This window comes from Balaenoptera acutorostrata, chromosome 17, assembly GCF_949987535.1.
Source record: "Balaenoptera acutorostrata chromosome 17, mBalAcu1.1, whole genome shotgun sequence".
In the NCBI taxonomy this organism is placed as follows: domain Eukaryota; kingdom Metazoa; phylum Chordata; class Mammalia; order Artiodactyla; family Balaenopteridae; genus Balaenoptera; species Balaenoptera acutorostrata.
The window spans coordinates 42849853-42876941 of record NC_080080.1 but is presented as its reverse complement, the minus strand read 5'-3'; the positions used below and the strand labels follow the sequence as shown (position 1 = coordinate 42876941).

The 27089-nt window shown below is 36.1% G+C and overlaps 2 protein-coding genes across 4 annotated transcripts in view; one reads left to right on the top strand and one right to left on the bottom strand.

The window, feature by feature from the left end:
* The window catches only part of CIBAR1 (CBY1 interacting BAR domain containing 1), a 26538-nt gene extending 9622 nt beyond the window's left edge, over positions 1 to 16916 (top strand). For both annotated transcript variants that reach the window (XM_057531787.1, XM_057531789.1), the window contains 3 exons: positions 7875 to 7988; positions 13431 to 13550; positions 15238 to 16916. In XM_057531787.1, coding sequence (XP_057387770.1) covers positions 7875 to 7988; positions 13431 to 13550; positions 15238 to 15327 — 324 coding nt within the window. In that variant the 3' untranslated portion in view covers positions 15328 to 16916. The remainder of the gene's footprint in view (positions 1 to 7874; positions 7989 to 13430; positions 13551 to 15237) is intronic.
* On the bottom strand, positions 14111 to 27089 carry RBM12B (RNA binding motif protein 12B). 2 transcript variants are annotated; one of them, XM_007164914.2, is made up of 3 exons: positions 26926 to 27089; positions 23504 to 23550; positions 14111 to 22924 (listed from the first exon to the last, which is right to left on the bottom strand). In XM_007164914.2, the coding sequence occupies exon 3, from the start codon at positions 22894 to 22896 to the stop codon at positions 19912 to 19914; it is 2985 nt and encodes a 994-aa protein (XP_007164976.2). In that variant the 5' UTR covers positions 22897 to 22924; positions 23504 to 23550; positions 26926 to 27089; the 3' UTR covers positions 14111 to 19911. The 2 variants fall into 2 exon arrangements, with proteins under 2 accessions (XP_007164976.2, XP_028020528.2); XM_028164727.2 differs by lacking the exon at positions 26926 to 27089 and adding an exon at positions 26694 to 26913.

The window sequence follows — 27089 nt, the reverse complement described above, 5'->3', positions numbered from 1 at the left end:
CCTATCATAATTTCATAGGATTTCAGAACTTTGACTTTTCTGATAGCCGGAATCAAACGTCTCTACTTTGGTCCTGAAGATTAAAAAAAAAAGTAAGCCTTTCAATTTACTCTGCACTCCGCTGTGTAGATTGCTACTCAGGAAGAGCACCTCAGGAGCTGCCCTGAGACAAACCCTTTTACCGACGTAGGAGAGTGTGGGTAGGACATAACATTTTACAACTGCTGACATCCTCTCTTAAATTGAGGGAGAAGGGAAGGAAGATTAAAATAATTAGCTTTAATCTGAAAAATGAGATTGGAGACTTGTGAGGTATGTCTGATTCATTGCCACCTAAGGGCTTCTTTAGTGACTTGGGAGCCTGATTCCTCACGCTACCACTGTTCTTCATGCCTACTAACTTCTCTTTTACACATGGCAATCTGTGTCTCTGATCTTTAGGCTCACTTCAGTGTTCCATCTGCATGCTGGCCAACTCTACAGGTGTTTTTAATCCCATGAGCATCACCAATTACAAAACGGGCAGAGACAGTGAGTGCAGAATTCCCAACTACAATTCCTACGACCTGGGATTTCCTGAAGCAGTAGGACATGGAGTAAGGGACTGCACAGTGGAGGGTGCACAGAGAAGAAAAGGGCTTCCAAGCTTCTCTCTTGGCCTGCTATATCATGACCCTGGAAGAGGGAAGTATTGTGGTGGTCACAAAAAAAAAAAGAAGACAGGAAAAAACCTACTTTTTTAAAAATGGAGAGATAATTCATATACCATACAATTCTCCTATTTAAAATGTACAGCTCAGTGGTTTTTAGTGTGTTCAGACATGTACAACCATCATCACTCAATTTTAGAACATTTTTATCATCTCAAAGTGAGGCCTAGTACACACTTTTACCTTCCTGCTCCCCCAGCCTAAGCAACCATCACTAATCTCATGTCTCTTTGGATTTGGCTATTCTGAACATACATTTCATATGAATGGAATCATACAATACATGGCTTTTGTAACTGGCTTCATTCACTTAGCATGCTTTCAAGGTTTATCCATAGTGTAGCATGTATCAGTATCTCATTCCTTTTTATGGTGGAATAATATTCCATTGTATGGATATTAACCACATTTTGTTTATCTTTTCATCAGTTGATGGACTTTTGGATTGTTTCTACCTTTTGGCTATTATGATTAATGATATAAACATTCATGGACAAGTTTTTGTATAGACATATTTTCATTTCTCTTGGACATTTCATTTCAGTTCAACCATATAACCTGTTGAATTGCTGGTTCATATGGTAACTCTATCTTTAATTATGTGAGAAACTGCTCCAAAGTGGCTGTGCCATTGTATTTTCCCACCAGTAGTATATGAGGGTTCCAATTTCTCTGCATCCTCACCAATACTTGTTGTTCATCAGACTTTTTCATTATAGCCATCCTAGTGGGTGTAGAGTGGTATCTTATTGTGGTTTTGATTTGCATTTTCCTGCTGATGCTTATGGCCATTTGTATATCTTTCTTGAAAAAAGGCTATTCCGATCTTTTAATTGGGTTATCTTTTTTTTATTGCATTTTAAGAGTTCTTTATATATTCTGGATACAGATCCCTTATCAGATATATGTTTTGCATTTATTTTCTTCCATTCTGTGAGTTCTTTTCACTATCTTGATGGTGTCCCTTGAAGCACAAAGCTTTTTAAATTTGATGAAGTCCAATTTATCTTTTTCTTTTGCTGCTTGTGCTTTTAGTGTCATATCTAAGGATCCATTGCCAATCTGAGATTATAAAGATTTATCCCTATGTTTTCTTCTAACACTTTTATAGTTTTCTTTGATGCATTTGAGTTAATTTTTGTGTATCATGTGAACTGAAGGTGTTAAACCTCATTCTTTTGCATGTGACTGACTACCCAGTTGTTCCAGCACCATTTGTTGAAGAGACTGTTCTTTTCTCATTGAAGTCTAGGCAGTCTTGTTGAAAATCAGTTGACGTGGTTTTGTTTCTGAACTCCCATTCTTATTGATCTATGTCTGTCCTTATGCCAGTACCACACTGTCCTGATTAATTAACAGTGCTTTGTAGTAACTTTTAAAATCAGGGTGTGTGAGTTCTATTTTGTTCCTTTTTAAGATAGTTTTCGCTATTCTGGATCTGTTGTAATTCGGTATGAATTTTAGAATCAGCTTGTCAGTTTCTACAAGGCAGCTGGGATTCTGACAGGGATTGCATCAAATCTGTAGGTCAATTTGAGGAGTACCGCCATCTTAAGATTAATTATTCCAATCCATGAACATGGGCTGTTTTTCCATTTATTTAAATCATCCTTAATTTCTTTTAACAATGTTTATAATTTTCAAAGTGTAGGTTTTGTGCTTTTCTCAAACTTTTTCCAAAGTATTTTATGATTATTGATGCTACTGTAAATGGAATTGTTTACTTGATTTCACTTCAATTGTTCATTGCAAGTGCACAGAAATACAGTTGATTTTTGTGTACTGATCTTATATCTTGCAACCTTGCAGAACTCATTTATTAGGTCTGATAGTTTTTTGCAGATTCCTCAAGATTTTCTACATACAAGATCATGTCATCTGTGAAAGTGTACACTTTTAATACAGACCCCCATGATTCTAGCAAACTCCCAGAAATATGAGTTCCAGAGATTAATACTAGAGTCTGTTAAGGTTATGAATCTCTGTTCTGTATGTTTTTCCTCCTTACTGTCAAATTGTTCCTTTTCCAAGTTAGGCCTCATTTGAGATGTTTTATGATAAAGAGGGATGCACAGATCCTATACCCAAAAGCCTCGAAAATTAATCAGAAGGGTTACTTTACCACCCCCTTATTTCTAACAAAAACGATATTCAGATATTGCCACGTTGATTTTACCATGTCTGACAAACACTTCTGTTTGTGAGATAAATTCTTGGAAAAGTCAAAACTGTTGATCCCGCTCATGTTTTGGGAGAAGCAGACACAGAACATTCTTTTTTTTTTTTACGAACATTCTTATTGTACCTGTTATCAGGCTACTGCTTCAGATGGAGGCAGAGCTTCTGGGTCTTTCTTTAACCTCCCTGGGGGTAGAAATGATTGGCAGTAGTGAGCACTGCTCATAACTGTATTAACTATGTTTGAGGTGGGGGTTAATTGACAAGTCCATCTGAATTTTAGCAGCAGTGTTAATTAGTAAGGTAGCACAATTTTTAGGAAAAGACTTTTCATAGGAACCTTGCAGAGAATCTGTCTTTCTGAGAAAAGCTGGTATGAACTTAGTTGTATAGAATGTGGAAGAAAACTCACAATCCTATTTGTTTCCCACGTAATGGGAAAAGTCATCAGTAATATGGTGTCAAGGGAATTTCTGACCTATGAAAACGATCTTGACCAGGGGTCACTCCTGGAACAGATAGGGACAGGAATTCAGTATTGGTAAAGTAGCTGACGTGAGCAAGAAATAGCTTCAAAACTTAATTTTTAGTAACTTTATTTTGCTTATAAATAAATATGAAATCACCATGACTTTTTTTCATAAAATTATTGAGAAAAATGTAATAATTCCATTGCTCAGAAATAAGCAGTTAGCATTTTGGTTTATATCCTTCCAGACTTTCTTTCTATGAAATATACACAAGAAATATGCTAATAAGAATAATAACAACAACAAATATTTCTTAGACATTAATTTAACTATGTCACATATTCTAAGCATTTTATATGGATAAACTCATTTCCTCCTCACAGTGTCCTATGAGAAAGGTAATATTAATACCACTATACAGTTTTGTTTAAATGGGACCACACTATATGTAGCATCTCTTTTTAAAATTTAATATATCATGGATATATTTGTGCTGAGGAAACAAAGGTCCATATTGTCCGTTATGGCATCCTCATATAGTATTTTGCTATATGGATATATCAATTTATTTAACCAGCCTTCATTGATGGACATCTAGCTTATTTTTGCAATTATAGATGTCATTGCATCATTAAACATCAGCCTTTTTTCTGGTCCAGTTATTCTTTTGGGATAAATTACTAGAAGTGGCATTCTCATTCAAAGAGCATACACACTTTCAATTTGGATAGCTGTTTTTAACTTCTGTCCACAAAGCTTTAACTAGTTAACATTTCTGCAGAACCTTACATGAGCACACCAATGTAACAATGATGAGTAGTAGTATTTTTAATAATAGCCAATCTAATAGTTGAAAAATCAGTATCATCTTAATTTGCTACAGTTACTACTGTTGAGGCAGAGTATTTTTTCATATATTTAATGACATTTTATTTCTTTAGTAAATTACTCACATTTGACCTTAGCCTATATTTTTATTGTGTTGGCATTTTTCTTATTAATTTGTAAAAATTCTTTATATTGAGAAAATTAACTCATTATATTAAAGAGAAGATATGTTGCAAATATATTTTCCCATTTTGTTGCTTATGGTATGTTTTTACCACCTTAAAGTCTTATTTTTGCTGCCAGATCTATTGATCTCCTTTTTGTTTTCTGCCTTGGTGTCATGCTTAGAAAGGAGTTTTCATCCCCAAGATTATATAATTATTTGCTCATATTTTCTTCTAGTATTTGTATGATTTTTTAATATTTTAAATATTTTATTTTATGCAGTTGTATTTTGCATATGGTATGAGGTAGATGTCTAACTTTATTATTTTCAAATGGATAGAAAGTTCTCCTGACATTTATTAAATAGCCTCTGCTCTGGAGAGCTGTCATTTCCCCTTTATTTGCCAAAATTATTAACAAGACCTTTTATGACCTTTTTGTTAAATATGCTGCTTTCTAATTAAACCAGATAGAGGCTTTAATGTTATGATAAGGAACAGTTTCTAATTTAGCTGGTTTACTCCTTGGGCAATAAAAATAGCAAACTTGTGCTGAGCACTTACTCTAAGCCAGTTACCATACTATACCTTTTCTTGGATTACATTTAATCCTTAAGGCAAAACCTAAGATGTTGAAAATAAGGAAAAAGAACAAACTGTTTAATATTACACAGCTGGTTTGTTTCCATCTTGATTTGAACCCAGGTTTATCTTAATCCAGAGCCCCTATTTTAAACTACTAGGCTACCTGCTTTGCAGAATACTTGCCAATGGGTAGAGAATTTCATATTAGCTCCCCCACCCCCCCCACCAATAAAAATTAAGTACGTACCCAAATGGCCTTCTAGTCACACAAAATTGAAAAGGAGGAAGAAAAGTAATGCGTGAATGCCTGTCCCTGACCATACTGACCCATTCCAGATTAGCAGATTACATGAGATCACTGAAAGCTATGTTTATTTGAGGAAAATTTTCTCTAAATATGAATGGATCTTTCAAAGTTGCACCACCTTTCTAGTGACTCACTGAAATTATTTTAGTTTAAAAACACAATGTTTTTATGTTCTTTCTTATACCAGTTGTCATCTAATTCTTCCTTGCTATTATCCTCCTCCTTTCTGCCCATTTTCCCATGTTTTATGAAATTCTATCAATAGCTAGAAAAAAAAAAGTATAACTGGTAGTTTTTCCTCCTTACTATACTCAGGGATATAGCTGTCCTCTGTGATAATCTTAAGGCTTCATGGTTCTTGGGTCAAAAATTCCAAGTCTGGAATACTACCTTAGCAATGCCACTGACTCTCCATCACTGTTTTTGACAGAAGAGTTAACAGGGCTATTCCCATCTTAAATAGATATATAGTATATGTTTTGTCAAGAAATAAAAGGTCAAACCATAAAGGATTAAACCAAAGTATCACAAAACTTGAGAGTGATTTTTCCCTCATGTTCCAAGTAGTAAATAATAGCCATTTACTAATTAAAGCTACTTCTTAAAATGTTTTTTATCACTAATTGAAACTAAATTTTGAGACTGCAAAATGCTAACAGACTCAAAGTTGAGCTCTGTCTTTTAAAATGAGAATGTAATAGATTCTCTTATCAGAGGATATGGATAAACCAAAATAATGTATCATTCTTCAGTGACAGACATATCAACATATTTTCAGGGCTTACTTATGAGCTAAGGGGAATATAACTCCTATAAAATGCTATTATTAAGAAATTGTTAGTTCAGAGATGACATCACATTCAGAGATTTTGGCATCAGGGATTTAATAACTATATTCAAATATTCAAAAAATATTTTAAATTATTTTGAATTTTTTCCATATTCCTCAAAGTTACCACAGTGGAATAGACTTGAATTAAGCCTAAACCTACAGATTTAGATGTAATAAGGCTGTAAATGTTTGGATTTCATTAGTTATTAAATAGTGTGCCAGTCTATTAAAGATTTAGAATGTTCATTTGTAGAACTATTTAAAAATAGGAGTAATACCCAACTTACTTGAGTGATTTAAGCTTAACCTCTTACTTTCTAGCTAGTCAACTATCTTAGGAAGACTGACAAGAGAAGTACCAGCCGTAGTCAAAAGCTATTCTCCCTCTAAGGTATTCCTAGGTATCTGGTGATTCTTGGTGTGGAATCCGAAGTTGTACCTTGGCATAATGCTGTTTATTAGCCAGTTGCCAGTCCAGTATACCAGAGCACTTTGTGACCTATATGAAGTGACAGTAAAGGTCATTGTCAGTTATAGTTATAAGTCATTTATCCCAGAGCCCAATCTTTGCATTTAGCCCTACATATGTGCTTGGCAGCTCAGAAGGGTTACTTTCAACTACAGATCTATTTCCACTGAGTAGCAATCAGAAGCCTGTTAGTTCTCCCTTAAATATTTTTCTAATCCTTAAGAATGGAGATGGAGAGGGAAAAAAAAAAATCACAGGACACGAAGGGATATCTGTATGGCTACTTTCCAAGGTGCAGGACTACTCCTATCTGGGTGGTTAACACAGGAGAGCAGAAATGAAGGAAAATGAGTATTTGACTATTGCCTTCTAGCCTGACCCATCTCATCTATATTGCCCCTTAAACGACAATGCTTGAGTATTTTCCATCCTATTCTTATTCTGCCCACTTCTCTTTACATTAATGCTCTGATTTTTTATTTTGATAAGGGACAAGATAACAAAAGGATAGATCCTATTTTATTGCAAACTTGTCTGGCTTGTATACTTTCCCTACCTACCAATTATCTCACCTCTGTTTAGATCAACATGCACATCTTTATTCATTCTCTTTGCTCATGACCTTCCCTACCGTAAGTTGTCATCATCATGCTCACAGAGTTTACCTGTAGTTTATTTGCGAAGGAAATGATTGATTCCAGCGAGAACAGCACAGTACAATGAGCAAGAGCTATAACTTTGAAGAATCAGATCCAAGTCTTAACATTATAGCTGTGAGCAACACTGGACAAGTCATATATTTGTAAACTGGAAAGCTCTATGCAGATGTATGGTGCTACTATCAGTAGTAGGAATGTCATTATTACCAAGTAATCCCTTTGTGGTTAGAGAATACAAGTATCATATAAATATGATGGGATAGAATTCTTGCCTAAAAACATTCTTTCAAACATCAGTTGGAGTTGCTAAAAAAAACAGCTTCAGAACTAAACTGCTTTAGCTAATACTTATAGGCACTCAGCAACAGAGTACATAATGACATACATTTTAGTCAAATCTTTTTTTAAATCATAAATAACTAATAGAAGAACCGACTAAAAAAGCGAAGTAAATAATAAGATAGGAAATATTTTGTGTAATTTGAAAGTTTTGCTGCAGAAGGTCTTTGCAACTATTTTTATTCCAGTTATCTTTTGTACTTCATCTGCCCTGTGGAAAAACAGATACCTCTGTATCTCATAAAATGCCAAGACTATATAGTAAGGAATAAATTTACTAAATTCATGAAGCAATTTATATGATTGTTTAAATTCAAATCCTTGTTTTTTTAGACTATATTTTCAGAATTTATCACTATCGAAATGTTATTTCACGGCAAAGCTTTAGAGGTCTACACTGCTGCCTACCAAAATATACAAAAGATTGATGAAGAAGAAGATTTAGAGGTAAGACTATGTCCATCTAAGCTCAGTTCTTCTATTGATATGGAAATGTTTAAAAGAAAGCATTAGTTTGGGTAAAAATATCTTAAATTAGAACACTACATGGTTTAGATGTTATTGTATGCAGTTCCAAATAGCTGAACCTGTATGACTTTCTATTTATTTCTATTTATTTTTTAACTTTTCAAATTAACCCTGGTAGAGTTCCAAGGATTAATCCAAGGATTAATATCTAGTAAAACATAGAAATAAAGCCATTACATGAAATAATGTATCATTTTGACTAGTGATATGTCACATGTGCTAAAAATAGCATTTATTGATTTGAGCTAACATTTGAGTGTTTATGCCACAACACCCAAAGCTTTACATGCATTTTCTCACTCACTCCTGTGATGCAGGTACTGTTATCATTCTCATTTTACAACTAAAGAAACAGGTGTAGAGGTTTTAAGTAACTTAACTTGCCTTTGGCCACTTAGCTAGTAAATAGCAGAATCTGGCTTCTAACTAGTTTTGTGGGACTTAATCAGTAAGCTGTGAAATAAATGTAGGTTTGCTTTGTACTGATAGTTAAATGCAAATAAATCTTACTGGCCAGCTAACATTAGAGCATTTAAATATCAAAGCCTGGTTTCAGCAAGCTCACCTGAAGAGTTAATGTCCTACAATCTTACCTTCCAAACGGGGAAAAAAAGGCAAAGTATTTTTGCTGAAATAGATAAAATATTCGAGATATACTCTGTCTACAGTAGAAGTGGAAAAGGCCACGTAGTCTCAAGATATAACCAGAATTTTATATTAATAAGTGATAGAATTTGAGAGTGTCTGGCATTTCATAATTTTGAAGATTCCATTTTTTTTTTTTAACTAAAATATCTATAAAGAGATCCCCTGGGCCTTCACTTCCCACTACTCTACTGGTTCCAAGAAACTTGAATTCAGTAAAACCAGATTATAGCTTGGCCAAAATGAAGAAAAGTACATGTTTTAGTATGTGTATATACATTTTACAGTGTCAAAATCTGATCGCAGTTTTACCTCAGCTAAGCATACACGATCGTATTTCTATTACTGTTAATAGATGGCTTCTTAAGTGTCTATTTCCTCCAAATACTAAAGCTAAGGTTTCTAAATTTTTACTCCTTTTTGTATCCTATTTTTTAAAAAATAGATCAAGCTTTTATCTGTAATTTGTAAAAGTAGCAAATGTTTATATAGTGATTACTTTGAACCAGCTACTGATCTATGCATTTTCATTGTATTATTTTAACCCTACCATCAACTTTAATAAAAGTATTTATTGGGCTTCCCTGGTGGCGCAGTGGTTGAGAATCTGCCTGCTAATGCAGGGGACACGGGTTCGAGCCCTGGTCTGGGAAGATCCCACATGCCGCGGAGCAACTGGGCCCGTGAGCCACAATTACTGAGCCTGCGCATCTGGAGCCTGTGCTCCGCAACAAGAGAGGCCGCGATAGTGAGAGGCCCGCGCGCCGTGATGAAGAGTGGCCCCCGCTTGCCACAACTAGAGAAAGCCCTCGCACAGAAACGAAGACCCAACACAGCCAAAAATAAATAAAATAAATAAATTTAAAAAAAAAAAAAAAAAAAAAAAAAAAAAGTATTTATTATCCTCACTTCTGTGGATGAGAAAACTGAGGCACGGTGAGGTTAAGGAACCTCCCAGAGGATCCCATAGCTAGTAAGTAACAAAGCTGGGAGCCAAACCCAGAAGTTTGACTATAGACATTGTGTTTTTATTCCTGTCTATACTGCCAGAAGCGTGGTTCTTGATGAGTGACATGAACCATTTCCTACAAGAAACAACACTATATTGAGTGGCAGGTTCAAAATTGATCCCCCACTTTTCCTACAAGACATAAGTTCCCTTTACAAGTATTTTCATTCTCCTTTTTCTAATACCCTTGACCCAATACACTTGTCACTAAGTCACTAAAAGTTCCTTCAAGCCCTTTGGACTCCGAGATTTTCTTTCTCATTCTAGAGGTCCTAGATATTTTTTATCACACCACTTCCTTTACCACTTCTCTTACCACTGTTTTTCGTCAGCTAGCTAGGTAGCTTGTAGGATTCATTAAAAAAAATTCAAGATCTCAGGGCTGTGTGTGATAGATGTGTTTTTGAGTATGAACTTCCCCACTTTTTCTAATGGGGCAGTATTGAGCAAGTTAACTTCTTCATGCTTCATCTTCCTTATCTCTAAAATGGAGATACTTATAGTATAATAAAAAGTACATTCATAAAAAGTACATTCATCAACTGTTTATTGAGCACCTGTTATATGCCAGACACCATTCTAAGTGCCGAGGATTTAGCATTACAAGAATTGGTCCAAGTTGTCAAAAAGCAGAAACTTAAAAGGAGTTCAGACATTTAAAAAATATACTGTGTAACTATTTACGTTTTATAATGTAAAGAAGAAAAAAATATAGAAAGAAAAAATAAAGAAAAAAATAGAGTGTGCTGCAAATGTATGTGATGGAGGATTCTAAATAGTCTAGAGAATCAAAGAATGATTTCTTAATCAGAAGTTTGAGGGATAAGTAGGATACGTGGCAACAGCTTTCAGGCAGAGAGCTCAGATAGATATACAAAGGTCCTGAGATGTAATGAACTATAGGCCTAAGCTATCACTACGATGCCATACAGAAATTGTGGAAAGGAGAGGACAGCAGTCTGGGGAAAGTTGTGTGAGACAAGTCTAAGTAAAATTACATCAAACAGCTACCAAGATGAGGAAGGACCCTTTAAATACAAGTTTCTCGGAAACAAGTAGAGAAAATATGCAGAGAGGAACAGAGAAATAATTTGCTGTTCTTAGATAGCAGTCCTGACTTATTCAGGCAGCAGCTAATTTTTTGCATCTAGTTATCAGAAACCATCTTACCTGATTTGTTCTTCACATAAAAAGTATTGTCAGGCCCATATTCCCCTTCAAAAGATCACCTCTGTACATTCAGTTCAGAGCATATTCAGATCTTGAGACTCACTCCTAGAAGAGATCTTGGACCATATTGGAAAATGCATTATTGCCAATAAATTAATATTCCTGTAAATCTGTTGTTTTGCAGTAGGAGACTAATATTCAGCTGGTTTAGACTTTTACCCCAAGGGTTGTAAATTATCTTCCATTTCCCACTTTTATCTTTGCTAGAAAAGCTAAAATAAGGAATGTTGTTCTAACAAAAATATATTTCTTCCAAATACCAGTGGATTGAGTCATCCAGTTTTGATATCATACCAGGATGCCAGGTTCCATGTCTGGCACCAAAATATAATTGGGTCCTCAGTAAACTGTTCAATAACCTAATTATTAGCATGCCTAAATTGCCCTTAAACCAAGTCATACCTCTTGCGTTAAGTTTCATCCCTTGATTCCTTTTGTGTCCTGCACTTCTTTAAGGTTTAAAGAAATGTGTAGAGACATCCCTTAGTTTGGGTCGTTTTTTTCTCAAAACACCCAGATTAAGTTCATGTTAACATCATTCGTTTACCAGGCTGCTGTCTTAAGCTGGAAGGAACTGCAAAGATAAAAGAAGGCTTCTTGCTCTGGAGGAACTTAAAACTAGTTGTAGAAACAGACATGTAATTACAAAACAGTGAGATAAAAGCTGTACTGAGGGTATAAACAATAGGAGCTACTGACTAGAGAACAGGGGAAAGCAGAAAAAAGATGGCATTTGACTTGGCTCCTGAAGGATGAGTAAGTGCGCTGAAATTCCAGGCTGAGGAACCAGCACTGCAAAGTCACAGTAGTATTACGTGTTCTGCACATAGGTATACATGCTACAAGTGAAGTATCATGGGTACGTTTGGGTGATTGTAAGCCTTGAATGTCACCTAAGGCATTTAGACTCTCAATAGTCAGGAGCCAAAGTTTTCTAGTAGAGAAATCATATTTTGGTCTGTAGTATGCTAATTCTAAGTAAGCTAAAGATGTATGGAGTCAATAAATTAAAATAGAACTACCTCAGGTGAGAAATTTAGGGAGAATGCCCAGGCTTCTAGCTTGGTCTAAGGTTTTGGTAATGTCTTTCACTGTAAAGGTGAATCCAAAGCTACACTGTCCAGAATAGTAGCCATTAGGCATATGTGGCTATTTAAGATTAAATTATACTTAAAAATTCAGTTCGTCAGTCACGTAAACATTTCCAGGGCTTAGTAGCCATATGTGGCCTTTTTGGACAGCACTGAACAGCAAGCATTTCCATCATCTCAGAAGATTCTATTGGACAGTGTTAGTCTAGAACAGACGGTACTAGGGAGCATAAATATGGCTATCAGAAGAGTCTACAGAGAATTGGTGGAAGGGTAGCCATTAAACACTATGTAGATCTTTCAGAGAAAGGTGTCAAAAAAGGTAAAGTGGCCTAAGGGAAACCCTTTAAAAATATTTCAGGTATATGCAGTAGAAAAAGGGATGCAAAGAAATAGAGCAGCTAGCACATGAAGAGTTTAGTGATGGCATGCATGGAAAAGAAGTTTCAGGACAAGGTCAGTTGAAGACAGAAAGACAACTTTGGTGATTGACAGCAAGACCAATTTCAGTGAAAGGGGAAAGCCTAATTGTAGTTTGCTGACAAATGAAGTATGATGTTTGAGAAGTTTTTTAAAAAGTAAAGTTATACCTTGAAGTAATTTTTTTTTAACGGATCGGATCTTGCTTGTTTGCGGGGAAGGAAAACTGGAGAGAGCTTTTGTTTGTTGGTTTGAAGTTTCGCTAAAGGGAAAGTGCACCTTGGAGAGAATCAGAATGACATTTGCTTTAAAAAAGGAAAAGGATAGGGTGAAGAGGAAAAAAAGAGGGAATATGAAGAAATTCACATCTGACAGACTTGCCTTCTTTATGTTACAGAAATGGTGGAAAAGCTACAGGTAGGGAAGCTTAAGACCACAGTAAGATTTGGAACTACTGCTTTAAGGAAAAAGAACCGACAAGCGATGGCATTCCAGATCCTAGTGAGATTGGAATCCATAAATTAGAGTGGCTCCATTTACTCTTCTGTGATGTACTGTGAAAGCCATCAGTGAATTTAAACTGATACTGAGGAGAGGCAGAACCAAAGAATCAAAGGTGTGACTTAGTCTTCCCACCGGCTTGCATACTCTTTGAATGTAGGAGCTTTTCACGTTTCACCAGCAAAAGCTCTAAAGTGACTGTTTCAGGGCCCGTCATCATCTTAAGTGGTTCAATAGAATTTTTTAGCTTACATCTTTCCAAATGAAAATTTTTTTTATTTTTTTGATTTTTGTTTTAAATTTACAATAAATAAATGAAACTTTGTCCCCAGTGTGGGGAGGGGAGTTGCTTAAAAAAATTCTAAACTAAGGGGAACTTAACATGATAAACTAAGGGGAACTTAACATGATTTTCTAGATTTCCATTGTTTAGTATCACTTTATAACGTTTTGTCTTTGCAACAGGTTTTCCGAAATTCTCTGTATCCACCAGATTATTCATCCCGTTTAGATATCGTAAGAGCAAATTCAAAGTCACCTCTTCAGAGATCACTGTCAGCTAAGTGTGTATCTGGAACAGGACAGGTGAGCTAGAAACCATAATTTAAAGGAATGTGAGCTCCTGCCTTTGGAATTGTTCAATACTAAAAATGTTTCCCTTAAGTCACAGGACTTCGAATAACTTACCCTCTCCTACCCTCTTATGTAAAATAACAGAAGATTGCACTAGGTTCGGCTCTTAATTCTTGTATCATCTGTAACATATTACTCTCTGAAGCAGAACACTTGGGAGAGAGGTGGAAGGGACAGGAATATGCTGATCTACATTTGTTCTCTGGTATAGCATGAAGAGCACAGATTCTGAAATCAAACTATTTAGGGTTTAAATCCCACTATCACAGCTTACTGGAAATGATACCTAAAAAGGGCTTTTGTTGAACATTATCATAGATCCAGAAGCACATATCTTTAGGGTAAAGAATCAATTTTCTTTTCTTCTATATCCAGAAAGCCTGAAGTACCTGGTATCTAGAACAGGGAGGGGTCAACCACCTTTTTCTCTACACAGAAAATAGCAGGTTTTGTGGGCCATGTGGTCTCTGCCTCAATCAAGAGCAGCCATAAACAATACATGAACAAATCAATAGTTGTAATAAAACTTTATTTACAGAAACGCCACAAACTGGGCTATAGCTTGCCAACTCCTGATTTAGAAAGCTATGGCCTTTTTCATATCTAGCCTTCAGAATTTAAAACTGAGCAAAATATTTTCATAATATAACTTTCAGGTAAGTGTGACCCAGTACCTTCTGTTTTCATTTGATTCTCCTCTAAGTATTTATTTACTGCTTTTTATTTATGCATCTCTCCCCCTAACCAAATTATATTATTATTCCAGTACTAAGTGCCTTGCACATAAATTCCATAAATCTAGTATTATAGTACATGCAGAGTTTTGACCTTTTAGAGCTAATAATATCACCTAAGTTAGCCAAGATCTGTGTAGCACTTTAGAATACATAATCCCAGGGTTTCTCAACCTCAGCACTATTAACTTTGAGCCAGATAATCTGGAGGGGGGGAAGGAGGCAGGGGTACTGTCCTGTGCATTGTACAGATGTTGAGCAGCATCCCTAGTCTCTACCCACAAGATGCCAGTAACACACACACAAACACACACCCCCAGTTTTGACAATCAACAGTGTCTCCAGACATTGCCAGATGTCCCCTGGGAGGTATAATCACCCTCAGAAAAGTATGAAGCAGGATGACCCAAGTGGCAACAGTCAGGACTTAAACCCAAGTAGTGAATTCAGATTCTCAACTCATTACATTTAAATCACACTATTTTTAAAGTTTAATATTTCAGTTGCCTAGTTGAAACATCCGTGTGTTTTTGCCATCCCTTTAATGACTCTCATTCAGATACCTGTTTTTGTGACCTAAGAATTGTTTAACTTAAAATATTTTTTGACATTTATAATATATGGAGACTATACTTTTCTCTGAAAGTCGGTTATTGAAGTACCTGTACCCAACTAGAATCAAATGGCTAATTTCACATTTTTCTTCAAAAAATAACATGAATGAAAAAAATTTGCGTCTGTTTTCAAACCTTAAAATACAATAATTCATAGGGAATTTTCATTACTAAAAGTTATTACTTATGGACATTTTTCTGAAATATTTGTTCTATGTGCCCTTCTCTATCAGGGCGCATGTAAAAATATTTTTTAGTTAGTATTTTTTAAAATGTTTTAACTTTTAACAGGTATCCACCTGTCGACTAAGAAAGGATCAACAAATAGAAGATGATGATGAAGAGGATGAAGACTTAGATGTTACAGAAGAAGAAAATTAAATTTCTTAAGTAAACTTTGCATTTCCATTTTCATCTTAAATGACTTGGAATCCATAAAGACTAAAACTGTAAAACTTTATACTGGCTTGAAATGAAATGAAATGAAATCCTACTGGAAATGGAGAGAGAAATTATTAAAGGAAATTTATGCTGACCAAAAATGAAGGTTTTAAAAAATATTACACACCAGTCATTTCAACATTCTGTCTAGCAGCATGTGATCTTTTTGTATAGGTTCCATTTTTTAAAAAAGATTGTATATTTCAGAAGTATTTCATATTAATGCACTATACCTAGTCGAGGTTACACTAGTTAAATAGATAACAACAAAAAAAAAAAATCTAACAATTCCACTTGCTTCCTTTAGGTTAAGACACCATGCTTTCAATACCAGAAAAGGGTCCTAGATAGTCATTCTGATGAAATACAAATTCTGTTCCATAAAGCTTTAATCAAAAAGACAAGTTTTCTTTTTTTACTTTTTTTTCACTTCTATTACAACCTGAAGTTTCATCATTCGATATATAAATTTACTTTTCAACGAGAGTATTATAGTCACTCTTAACAATAATAGGACACTAGGATATTGGTGTTTTACAACTATACATAAAGCATAAATTTTACCTTTAGAAAGCTACGTTCAGCTTGATTCTGGTTTTAAAATGAAGCCACTGTCATACTAAAGCGCTACATATGGCACTACAACTTTTGCAAAGCTATGATTTGGTGGAATGTTGCCCTAAAAAACATCATGGAAAACCATAAATCAGTAAAAATTCTATAAAACTTTTACCAAATTACCATCTAGTCAATAAAAGAGTGTACAGTCACTCTTATTCCTGAAAATATAAAACAATTTAATCAAAGCCTTTCAGTATGTCTGATGCTTTTATTCTTTGGATGGGGAATTGTACTTCTGTTATTTCATAGATCCCAGTCAGGCATATAAAAATTAGGAAATGATCATTTGGGATTACCACAAAAAGATAACAGAAAAATAAAGACTTTCCAGAAAGCTTTTTTGACTTTGTTATTCATGGTTCTGTTCTTAACAAAGCACTGCTTCATGAAAATAGCCCTAAGTGATAAATTTACTTAGTTTTTAAGTAAAATATTCAGAACATTTTAAAATCCTAAATAATCTAATATTCTTAAAAAATGGAGGATATCATTGCATTTTTATTTTCTCTATTTAATCTTGGTATTTGTAGCTGGGAGAAAAAAAACACAGTTCTAATATTGCTCTTGCTGCTTATGATAGCAATTCACTTCTCTTGAGCATCAGTTGCCCTATTTGTAAAGTTAAAATAGTGCCTGATAAATAAAGCAATCAGCAAATAATTCTGATATAAAACGTATGCTTTGGCTACTTCAAAAAAATATTCTAAGGACAAAAGGAATATTATACAGAATACTTTCGATGTAAAATTAAATTTTAGACCAGACGTAGGTTGGCAAACTCCTTAAAGGGTTACACAGTAAATATTTTTACAATTTGTGAGCTGAGAGACAAAATCAATGCCATTACATAGGTACTTATGTAACCCTACTTAAAAATGTAAAAACCTCTTCTGGCTTTCTTATAAAAAGACAGGCTATAGGCTTCCATTTCTTATCTCCAAAATAGGTTTATTAGGGTTATTGGAACTAAATGATATAGTTAATTCACATGTAATTAAAGATCATAAATACACAGTATCTATTATAGCTCAGTAAATATTAGCTTACATTTAATACAAAGATGGAGGTGATTGATAGGGTCACTGCTTATTAGGTGATATATGGACCAAGAGCCAATGCTCTTGACAGTGTTTTCAGTAAGTGGTAAGTGTGTGCTTCTAACACAATGATTCTTACCTATCTCTTGGTTGGGATTAAGTTTACTTTCTAGGCATGATCTATATTTTTCAGAATACCTCGAGTCAAAAATGTTTGGCTTTAAGATAATTAAAGTGCCACTGGGTATTAAACTAGAGAACCAATATGCCACTAGTATACCTGATACATCTAGGAGAGGAAACAAACCTGGCTATGAGATAATTATTGAAGCTGGGCAATGGGTATATGAGGATTTAGTACACTATTCTCTTTTATCTGTTTGAAATTGGTGGTGTGCTGGTTATTGGCTCTCTGGGGTGGAAAATGCCCTGATTTTCTGCATTTACCAATTTCCATGGTGTAAATACTCCTACCGTGGCCAGTTTAAGTTATCAACATGTCACTGAAGGCAGAGTTGGGAACAGATATGCAAAAATGGCTCCCAAGCAGTAGAAGCCAGCTTTCTGTAATAAACTTTTTAAAGTTAAAAAATATATTAAAGATTATGGAGTAAAATTAACTATTCATATCAATCCATTAATTTTACAATCAAAATACAAAGCCTGTGTTTACTATTGTGATAGCCTCTTATCTACCACCACCATCCCAGCCTAGATTGAGAAGCAGTTCAATATTAAGTGATAACTGCACTTTAAGCTTCATCTTAGCTTTTATTGATATATATTTAAGAAGCATTTTTAAGTCTTCCCATATACTCCTCAAATCATCTATATAATCTCTGAGCAGTTAAAAATATCATTTCTTCCTATTGTCATTTTCCTAGCTGCTTGTAAGCTTACTAGTTTCAAGAGCCATACTGATGTGCTTTTTTGAACCAAATTTACCATTTTATTCATTCCACTAGCAAGAACGACATTCAACATAATTAAAAACACACAGAAACTTCGGTTGGTTTTTCTTAGACTTCTTTAAAACACTAAAGATTAATCCAAAATACTTATAGCACTAACTAACTGGCTAAATACTGACAAAGTATTCTACTTCTGCCATACCCTATTATTAAATGACTAAACTACTGATATAAATTCAAACTTTATTCTTATTTGCTCACTGTGGGAAATATCTAAATCACAGAATTGAGGAAAATTAACTTTGTTTTATGTAAACTATAAAAGGCCAACCAAAGTCAAATCATGTTTCATAAGATGAACAATTTTAAATTAGAAGCCAATACATAATATTTGTCTCCCAGAGAAACCCTGGATATATGTTTTAGTTACTTTGTCTTTTATTAACAATGTTTGGGCATACTAATTTTATCTTTTCTTAATGCTATTTTTAAAGCAACAATGGAGGTAAGAAAATATCCTTTACTCTTGAAAATATTTTTAGCATGGTCTTTCTTACTAAAATTAAAAACAGCATTTAACAAAGTTAGCAGGCAAAAGTATTAAGAGCATGAACTGGAGTGTGTAGTCTGTCTGGGTTGAAACTGGCTCCATGATTTACTAGCTATGACTTCTTTAGGCAAGTAACTTAAACTCTCTGAATTTCATTATCTCATTTGTGAGACAGAGCTAAATACTCTTAAGCTTCTTAGGGAATAATTAAGATTGACATTATGCATGTAAAGTACTTATACTGCCTAGCACACAGTAAGTGCCCAATGTTAAGCATTAACATTATGATGGTATAGAAAATCAAATCCAGTATTTGCAAAATGTCTACACTAAACGTCAAATATCAAAAAAGTCAAAATTCAATCTCACAAAAGTCTTGTTATATTTAGTCATTGAGTCTTTGGATAAAAAGTTTTGAAATTAAGAAATGAGAACCTAATTTTAAAAATACAAGTTATATGAATCATCAGTAAATTCTTCCTAGAAACACAAACTATGTCCATTTATCAGATTCTTCCCAGCATAAGCCTGAAAGTCCCCTTGTACCTATAATTACTTTTTATTTTTTTGTCTTTAAGTATTTTGAGTAAATCTTATCAGTTTGGTTGGTGAGATGTTGGAAGAAACCACAGAACTATACACAGCACTAATACACTATTATTACAGAATGTTTGGTCTCTCCTGTCCATAAATATTACCTTATACAGCTGTTGGAAACCTTCACAAAAGAAGCTATAATTCTTTTTTCTCTTTATACAAATACAAGTTAATTGGTCTATTCAGTTGCAATTTTTTTATTTTTATAAAATTTTGCAAGTTATGAGCATCGAAGTTTTAAGAATTTCCTAAGCTTTTTACATAAGTAAACTTCAAGTTCACAGTCTGTCAATTTTGAACTATTTATGATTAAGGGGAGGCTTAAACACAGTAATATCTCAGACAAGGAAGAGGGCATTAATTCTGCAGGCAGTTAGCAATGAAAATGCTAACCCTGAACAATCAGTCACTGACCATTTCCTTATACAGTTTGAGTAAAAAGATGTAGACTACAGAATGGAAACAAAAGTGAATATAAAAGTTATCTTCCCCAAATACAGTTCTACTATACAAGTCTTGACGTTTACCCATGACATCAACAAAAATTAATGCACTGAGGGAATTAGTTCTCTCCCCCACTGGTCAAAAAAACAAAAAACAAAAAGGCATATATATTTTTAAGTTAGAAAAAGTGAATGACAATTTGCAAGCAAAAGAAAACCAGATTCACATTCTACTATTTACATTTGTTCTATTCACAGGTCAAAATTAAAATGTTTCTTTTCATTAGTTAAAAATAAACACTTAAAAAAATGCATTTTACTGCATCAATACTGTGGGGAGGTAATCCTGAATTTAGAAATGCTCTCTAGAGCAAAATTAACTTAACTTTGCGGGGGCCAACTGGCCTATCATTCAGATCTTTAATAGCAGCCATAGCTTCATTGTAGTTTATCATGGCAACAATGGCTTCCCCTGTAGGTAATCCTTGCTCGTTATACTGTATTGAAACTGAATCAGGTATGATTCTGTAACCATGGAAAAAGTCTAGAATTTCATTAACATTAGCTTTAAATGGAAGATTCATTATCTTAATGGGTGTTACTCTACCTGAATTACAATTTAATTTTGGATCAGGCATAAATCTCCCCTCAGGAAAACTTCCCATATTACGCTTTCCAAAATCAAACTTGCCACCTTCTGGGCGACCAAAATTCACAAAAGGGCGATGACTTCTAAAATCATCAGGGGGGCTCCTAAACTCCTCACCAGGAAGTCTAAAACTGTCAGTAAGTCTAGGGTCCTCCTCCGGAGCTTCCCTGAGGTCTTCCTCCGGGAGCCGCCTGAAGTCCTCATCAGAAGGGCTTCTAAAATCTTCCTCCTGGGGACTCCTGAAGTCCTCATCAGGAGGGTGCCTAAAGTCTTCATCTGGAGGGCCCCTGAAATCTTCATCCAGTGGGTGCCTAAAATCTTCCTCTCGGGGGCGCCTAAAATGCTCCTGGGATGGCCGCCTGAAATGTTCCTGAGGCGGCCGTCTGAAATGCTCCTGGGGCGGCCGTCTGAAATGCTCCTGGGGCGGCCGCCGGAAATGCTCCTGAGGCGGCCGCCGGAAGTGCTCCGCAGGTGGCCGCCGGAAGTGCTCCGGGGGCGGCCGCCGGAAGTGTTCCACAGGTGGCCGCCGGAAGTCCTTCTCAGGAGAACGCCGGAAATCCTCCTCAGGAGACCGCCTGAAGTCCTCCTCGTGGGGCCGCCTGAAGTCCTCCTCAGGAGGTCGCCGGAAGTCCTCCTCTGGAAGTCGCCTGAAATCCTCCTCAGGGGGCCGCCGGAAGTCTTCCTCAGGTGGTCGCCTCCATTCCCCCGGGGGAAGCCGTCTGAAGTCCTCCTCAGGAGGCCGTCTCCAATCCTCCTCAGGTGGCCTCCTGAAGTCTCCCTGGGGGGGCCGCCTCCAGTCCTCCTCAGGGGGTCTCCTGAAGTCTTCCTTGGGAGGCCGCCTGAAATCCTCCTCAGGTGGCCGCCTCCAGTCCTCCTCCCGAGAGCGCCTGAAATCCTCCTCCGGAGAGTGTCTGAAGTCCTCTTCCCAAGGACGCCTGAAGTCCTCCTCAGGAGGCCGCCTGAAGTGTTCCTCCCGAAGGCGCCTGAAGTCTTCAGGGGAGTGCCTGAAATCCTCTGGGGAATGCCTAAAGTCTTCTGGAGGGCGCCTTTCAGGAGGTCGGAAATCCCCCTGGGGATGCTTGAAATTGTCCAGTTGCCTCAAGTCCTCTTGCTGATGCCTAAAGTTTTCAGAAGGGCCAACCGAGTATAATGGTAGATCATTTGAGTCAAATGAATGGGAATGATCATCTCTATCACATGACTGTGAATGGTCATGCATCCTCTCACTGGACATTGAAGAAAAATTTACACCAAACTCCCGCATTTGTACCTCAGATATGAGCCTTAACAATACCTCTGTCCCCAAGAATCTTCGTCGGTTTAAACGTTCAGCTTTCACGGCCTGTTCTTCTGATCTGAATTTCACCAATGCTTCTCCTAGACCAACTCCTTTGTCATCATAAAGCAAGTAAATGTCATCCTCAGCAAGAGAAAAGTCTGCAAAGAACTTCTGCACTTCAACTTTTGTAACATCAAATGGAAAATTTCTTATATATATGCACAGTTTCTGGCCAGAATAGCCTTCTTGAGAGTATTTTTGTGAAACGTGTCCAAGCCTCTCTTTCTCTGTTGACGCTGGTCTTTTCTTTTCATAACATTCAATGAACTTCAGCATCTGTTTTCTAGAAACTGGATCAATATGAACTGGACGATACTGTAAAACAGTCTTATGTAAACCCAAAGCAGTGTTGTAGTCTTTCAGAGTCTTGAACATCACAAAGGCATATCTTGTTCTTCTTTCATCCTTATATAAAAACCTAATCTGTTCATTAGTCAGATCAGTATCTCTAAAGAAATTTCTTAAATCTCTTTTGTTAATACTTAGGGACAGGTTTTTTAAGTGAACATAAAATCCAAGAGGAGAACGAGAACGTGTTCTTCTGGGAGATTTTGAATGAGATCGTTTCCAAAAATGTCTATCATTAATTCCTCTTGGTGGAGAATGTTCTTCAGTCCTCATAGAAATGTCACCCTCCTTAACTGCATTACCTCCAAACTCAATCCACTGTTGTTCCGAGCCTTGCATTACTTCAATAAATCTTGAGCCCATAAAACTTCTATGACATTTAAGACCTCCTGAAGCATCGATACATGAAGCAAATTTTACTATGGCATCACCATTATTTCGGCCATCATGATGCTTTAAGAAAATTACTCCATCCACACACAAACCAGAGAAAAAGACACGTACATCATCTTCGTTTACTAAGTAAGGCAAGCCTCGCAGAAACAAGTAAGGATTCTCTGCCTTCAATGGCCGTGTCTTTCTTGGCCTTAAATCACCTTGTCCTGTACCATTAGTATGAAACCCAGCATCTTGATTAATCGGAGAGCCATATCCAGAATTACTTGCTTCTTCTTTAATAGCCTCAACAAAATTAGATAAGCTGCCAACCCCTGGTGCCCCAGATCCTGGTCTCTCTCTTCCCATGCGATCAGTTCTTTTCATTTCTATAGTCTTCTGCATTTCTGCCTTACTACTAAGAAAAAGCTCTACAGATGAATCCTTGATAAACCCTCCTGAACGACTTATGGCACGTCTTGCATCTTCATCTGTTGCAAAAATAATAAAAGCCTCCCCAACTTCCCCTCCAATTATATGCACTCCTCCATCAGGAATAGTCAATCCCGTGAAGAAGTGACGAATATCCACAGGCCCCGCAATAAAAGGAAGCCCCAGTAAACGGATGACTACAGCCATGCTGAGCTCAAACCACAGCAATAATGACCTGCAGACAGAAAGGTACACATAATAGCAAGTCTTATTTTTGAAGTACCTTATCCCAAACTAAGCTTAATAGTTACTTGGTTCCTACCTTCTTCAGCATTTATAAATGAAAATAAGACATGAGTTCACAAAGATATTGACTGTGTCTAATTCTTAGAAAAAAAAAAGGAATAAACTTTCTCCCAACTAAACATATAATAAACCAGATACTTTGAAGAAACATTTCCTATCACCTATCCTATACAGTATGAGCATCAAAAATATCACATCTTCTTTGTAAGTCTGCCAAGTGCTACTTCACAACAAGACCAAACTATTTTCAGACATATCTTCTACTGAAACATGGGAGAGAGCTTTGGTGATTAAAGAATTTTACCAACCACAACGAATTTTACATACTTAGAAAAGACATCTATGGTCAGTATATAATTGCTGCTCATGATAATAAACTGCTTACCACTAGTGCATCACTGACCAGACATAAAGTACAGAAGCCATATGCACCTAGATGCACTATTCTACTTTGCATTTTTTTTTTTGTCAAGCTTCTGTGAAATGCCTTAAGCTCTGGATATCTTACCTTTTTTTATTTCTTGGAGACCTGTTAATTCTGTAAAAGCAACTTAACTGTGGAAAGAAAATGAAATATAATTAATCCTTGGACCCTGCAATTGATCTTAAACAACGCCAGATTAGGATATTCACTTCAGAATTACCTATTAAAAGTGAAGCAATATAAGGAAGCACAACTAAGGGCATTACAAAATGGTTATCTTTGTTCCGAGGGGAAATTAATCATCCTTCAGCAAAAAGAAGGTACAGATTCCAAGTAGACATCGGCGAATTATTTAGAAACAAAAAACCTGAAAATTTAACAATCGGTCCTTGATTGGAAGTGGCACAAGGAAAGGTGATGGACATGTTATATATTTTGATTGCAGTGTTGGTTATATGGTTGTATAAATTTATCAAGGCTAAATGAATTCTATCCTTAAGGTCTGTGCATTTCACTGTATATGAATTTTATATCCACTTTTAAAAAAAAACAAAACTGTTCTACAAGTAAAATGACAATTTAACACCCAAAATCCCTAAAACACCTTCTATTCACTTCCACCCATGAAAAGACCAACATCTAATTCATTATGTCCAACTCTCCTGCAAATCTCCTCCCTTTCAAAACATAAGACCAAATCAAATTAATAAATGATACAATGAACACTAATGTTTCAAATTCAAAAACCAATTTTTAAAGCAATAAATCTAAAACCAATGGCTACCATTTGGACACAATTTTACGTTCTACATATACACCTCACATTTCTAAACATGGAACCAAATTTCCTGATTCCACTATAATTAAGACAAATAATAAAATATCCCTAAAATCTAAAGTCTCAATTACTACTACTCTTATACTCAACTATTGCTACTCCTTATCTTAAACTCCTAAAAAACTACTATTAAAATTCATCTTAAGCCAGAAAGAAGATGTTCAGATAAACACAGAATCTTATTATGCTAATAAGTTTATTCCATTTCAAACAACTATCCTGCATTCTATCGAGGAAACCCAAATGACAATGTAGAAAGGTAAAAATATAGTAAGAATATATTAATTTGGAATGTTTGGGGATATCAGTATTAACAACTGAAAAATCTCAATTTAATATTGCTTAAGGAAATTACATCTAATACTTTCAGAGGTACCCAAACAAAGTAGTCTTAACCAAGTAAGTTTTTAACACCTACTAAATTAATGATTATAAGTTTATGTTTTTAGTGTGCAAATAAAGGTTGTTTTAATTCAGTACTTACACCTAAGTACTACTCATCCACAAAAGTGGTGTCTGAAAACATGTTCTTTGAGGTCTGCAAGGCTTATTTTCCTTTGAAAAATGTCCATAGATTACTTTTTAAACTACAAGCTAAACTAACAAGGATAGCAAGAAATTAACTGGCACATTTTACACATCTGAATTATCAATGCCAAACTGATATTAAAAATATTAATGAGTTTTACTATAAAATATATGCATGGTATGTGGGGGGAAGGGCAGAGGACATATGGGAAATCTTTGTACCTTCCACTAAATATTACTGTGAAACTAAAAAACCGTTCTAAAAAATAGTCTATTAGAAAATATCTGCACTGTCTCCCCAACCCCACCCCCACCTCCCCCGCCAAAAAATGTGTATAAGCTTAGTTTCTTCAACAAACCAACATCCACACCAATTTAACAAAAACTACAAATGGCTTCTGGAATAGTTGTCCACATTACTGTTCCAAGACTCCTTCCTATGCAAAATGACTTAGCTTTTTTTTTGCTTTTAAAATATTTTAGAAAGCAGTGTAATAAACATCATTTTGTCCCTCCTAAACTTTTTTAAAAATTCAAAAGGGAACAGAAATATATCTACAGAAAAAGCTGAGAACATTTCACGGAATAATGCCAAATACAAAAAATGTCTTATAATTTATCCTCCCTAATTTGTAAACAATATTCTAAGTAGTTCCACAATTACAAATTCGTGAATTGCAATTCAAGTAGAATATATAAAATGTTTCTTCTAATTTGCCACAAATGTAACTATTGCTTAAACTTTTCTGCCCTTGAGATACAAAGGTAATGTATCATTTATCCCTCTAAAAAACACATCTAGGAGACCACCTATAAGAAACCAGCTCTGAAAATGAGCATCTTTCCTGTGGTTCCCATGTTATTTCCTTAAGCAAATTCCCCAGAAATTCTATTCTTAGAACATTACACAAAAAAGTAAAACACAAAAATACCCTAAAATACTCTACACTTAAAATTTTTCTACTTATGAATGCAACAAAAGTATTTTTGTGGCTGTGTTGGTTTAAAGACAGTGATCTGTTAGAACTTCTAACCTATGAAAAGAAGGAAGTGGGTCCTTAAGAGCTCATTTAAGGGCAAGTCGCTGAAATTAACAAGCTCATTTTAAATAATTTTGCTAATTTTATCCAACGATTCATCCCACTTAATCATCATTATCACAAAAAAACCCCACGATATGTGCATCTTCTCGTCAAGACTGAAAGGGAAAAGGGAGGAAGGCTAAATTTAAATGGTATTATTTCAGATCCATTTATTTTAACTAGAGAATAGCAAGTCATTTTCCAGACATGGTGAGAGAGAGAACACTGCCACTATTTCTTAAAACCTAAAGTTACGATGAAGCACATTTGAAGCAAAAACGCAAGAGTTTCCCCTGCAGAAAATAATCTACCCCAGTCCACAATGATTCTTTATGACGATCTGCCTTTTATCCTTTTAAAATGTAGATGGTTAAAATAAAACACTAAAGGCATGACGACACAGAGCCAAGTCCCCAGTAGGAACCGTAAATGAAGATGAATCCACACGGCACAGGAATTCCCATAACATCCATCATCCTCAAACGGATCATCCGAAGGCATTGCTTCTATAGCCCAAAGCCTTTGTCCATACTCCCAGGGGTCAGAGCTTCCTTCTTTCGCACCAGGCCAAAGTTGCTACGTGGGATCCGATGCTGTAGCCAGACCTTCAGCCAAAAATCAGCCTTCATATTAACCTGGACCGCCCAACCTCCGTGCCTTTCCGTTACACCGTCCCAAGGGCAAACATTCCGCCCTAACTCGCCAAAGCGTGAACTGTCCCCAAATCTAACTGAAACACTTTAGCTCCCCTCAAGCCTAATGAGCCGGGCCTTCATCGCTTTTCTGCTACCGCTGACTACGATGACATAGCAAAGAAAAAAAATACCTATGCAATCCTTCGAGATCTTCACTCTCAAGCAGACTGGCAAGTGCACACACACCACCACATGGACGGGGGAGTCGGTATTTAGCAAGGAAAGAGGGTGCCCTAACGACAGAAGCTACGCTAGTTCCTGGCGCGGCCCCGCCTTTCCCTGTGCTTCCGTCCCGGCCGCCAACCCCTCCCAGCCCCCGGCGCCCCAGGGGTAACTGCTTCGCTCTTGGCAATAAACACACACCGCTGCTGCCGAGTCGGAACCACAAGGCTGGGGGCGGGGTGCACTCCTCGTCGCAGCAGCCTCCCCCAAACATGCAGACCCCTCAGTGAGCCTAGAAAAAGATGGCGCCCACTCTCCCCTCTGGTCCGGACAAACGGACGTACAGTTTGTGTGCCCATGCGCTC

Coding starts and splice junctions, on each gene's coding strand:
- RBM12B (XM_007164914.2), bottom strand. CDS start 22,896: ATGGCTGTAGTCATCCGTTTACTGGGGCTTCCTTTTATTGCGGGGCCT.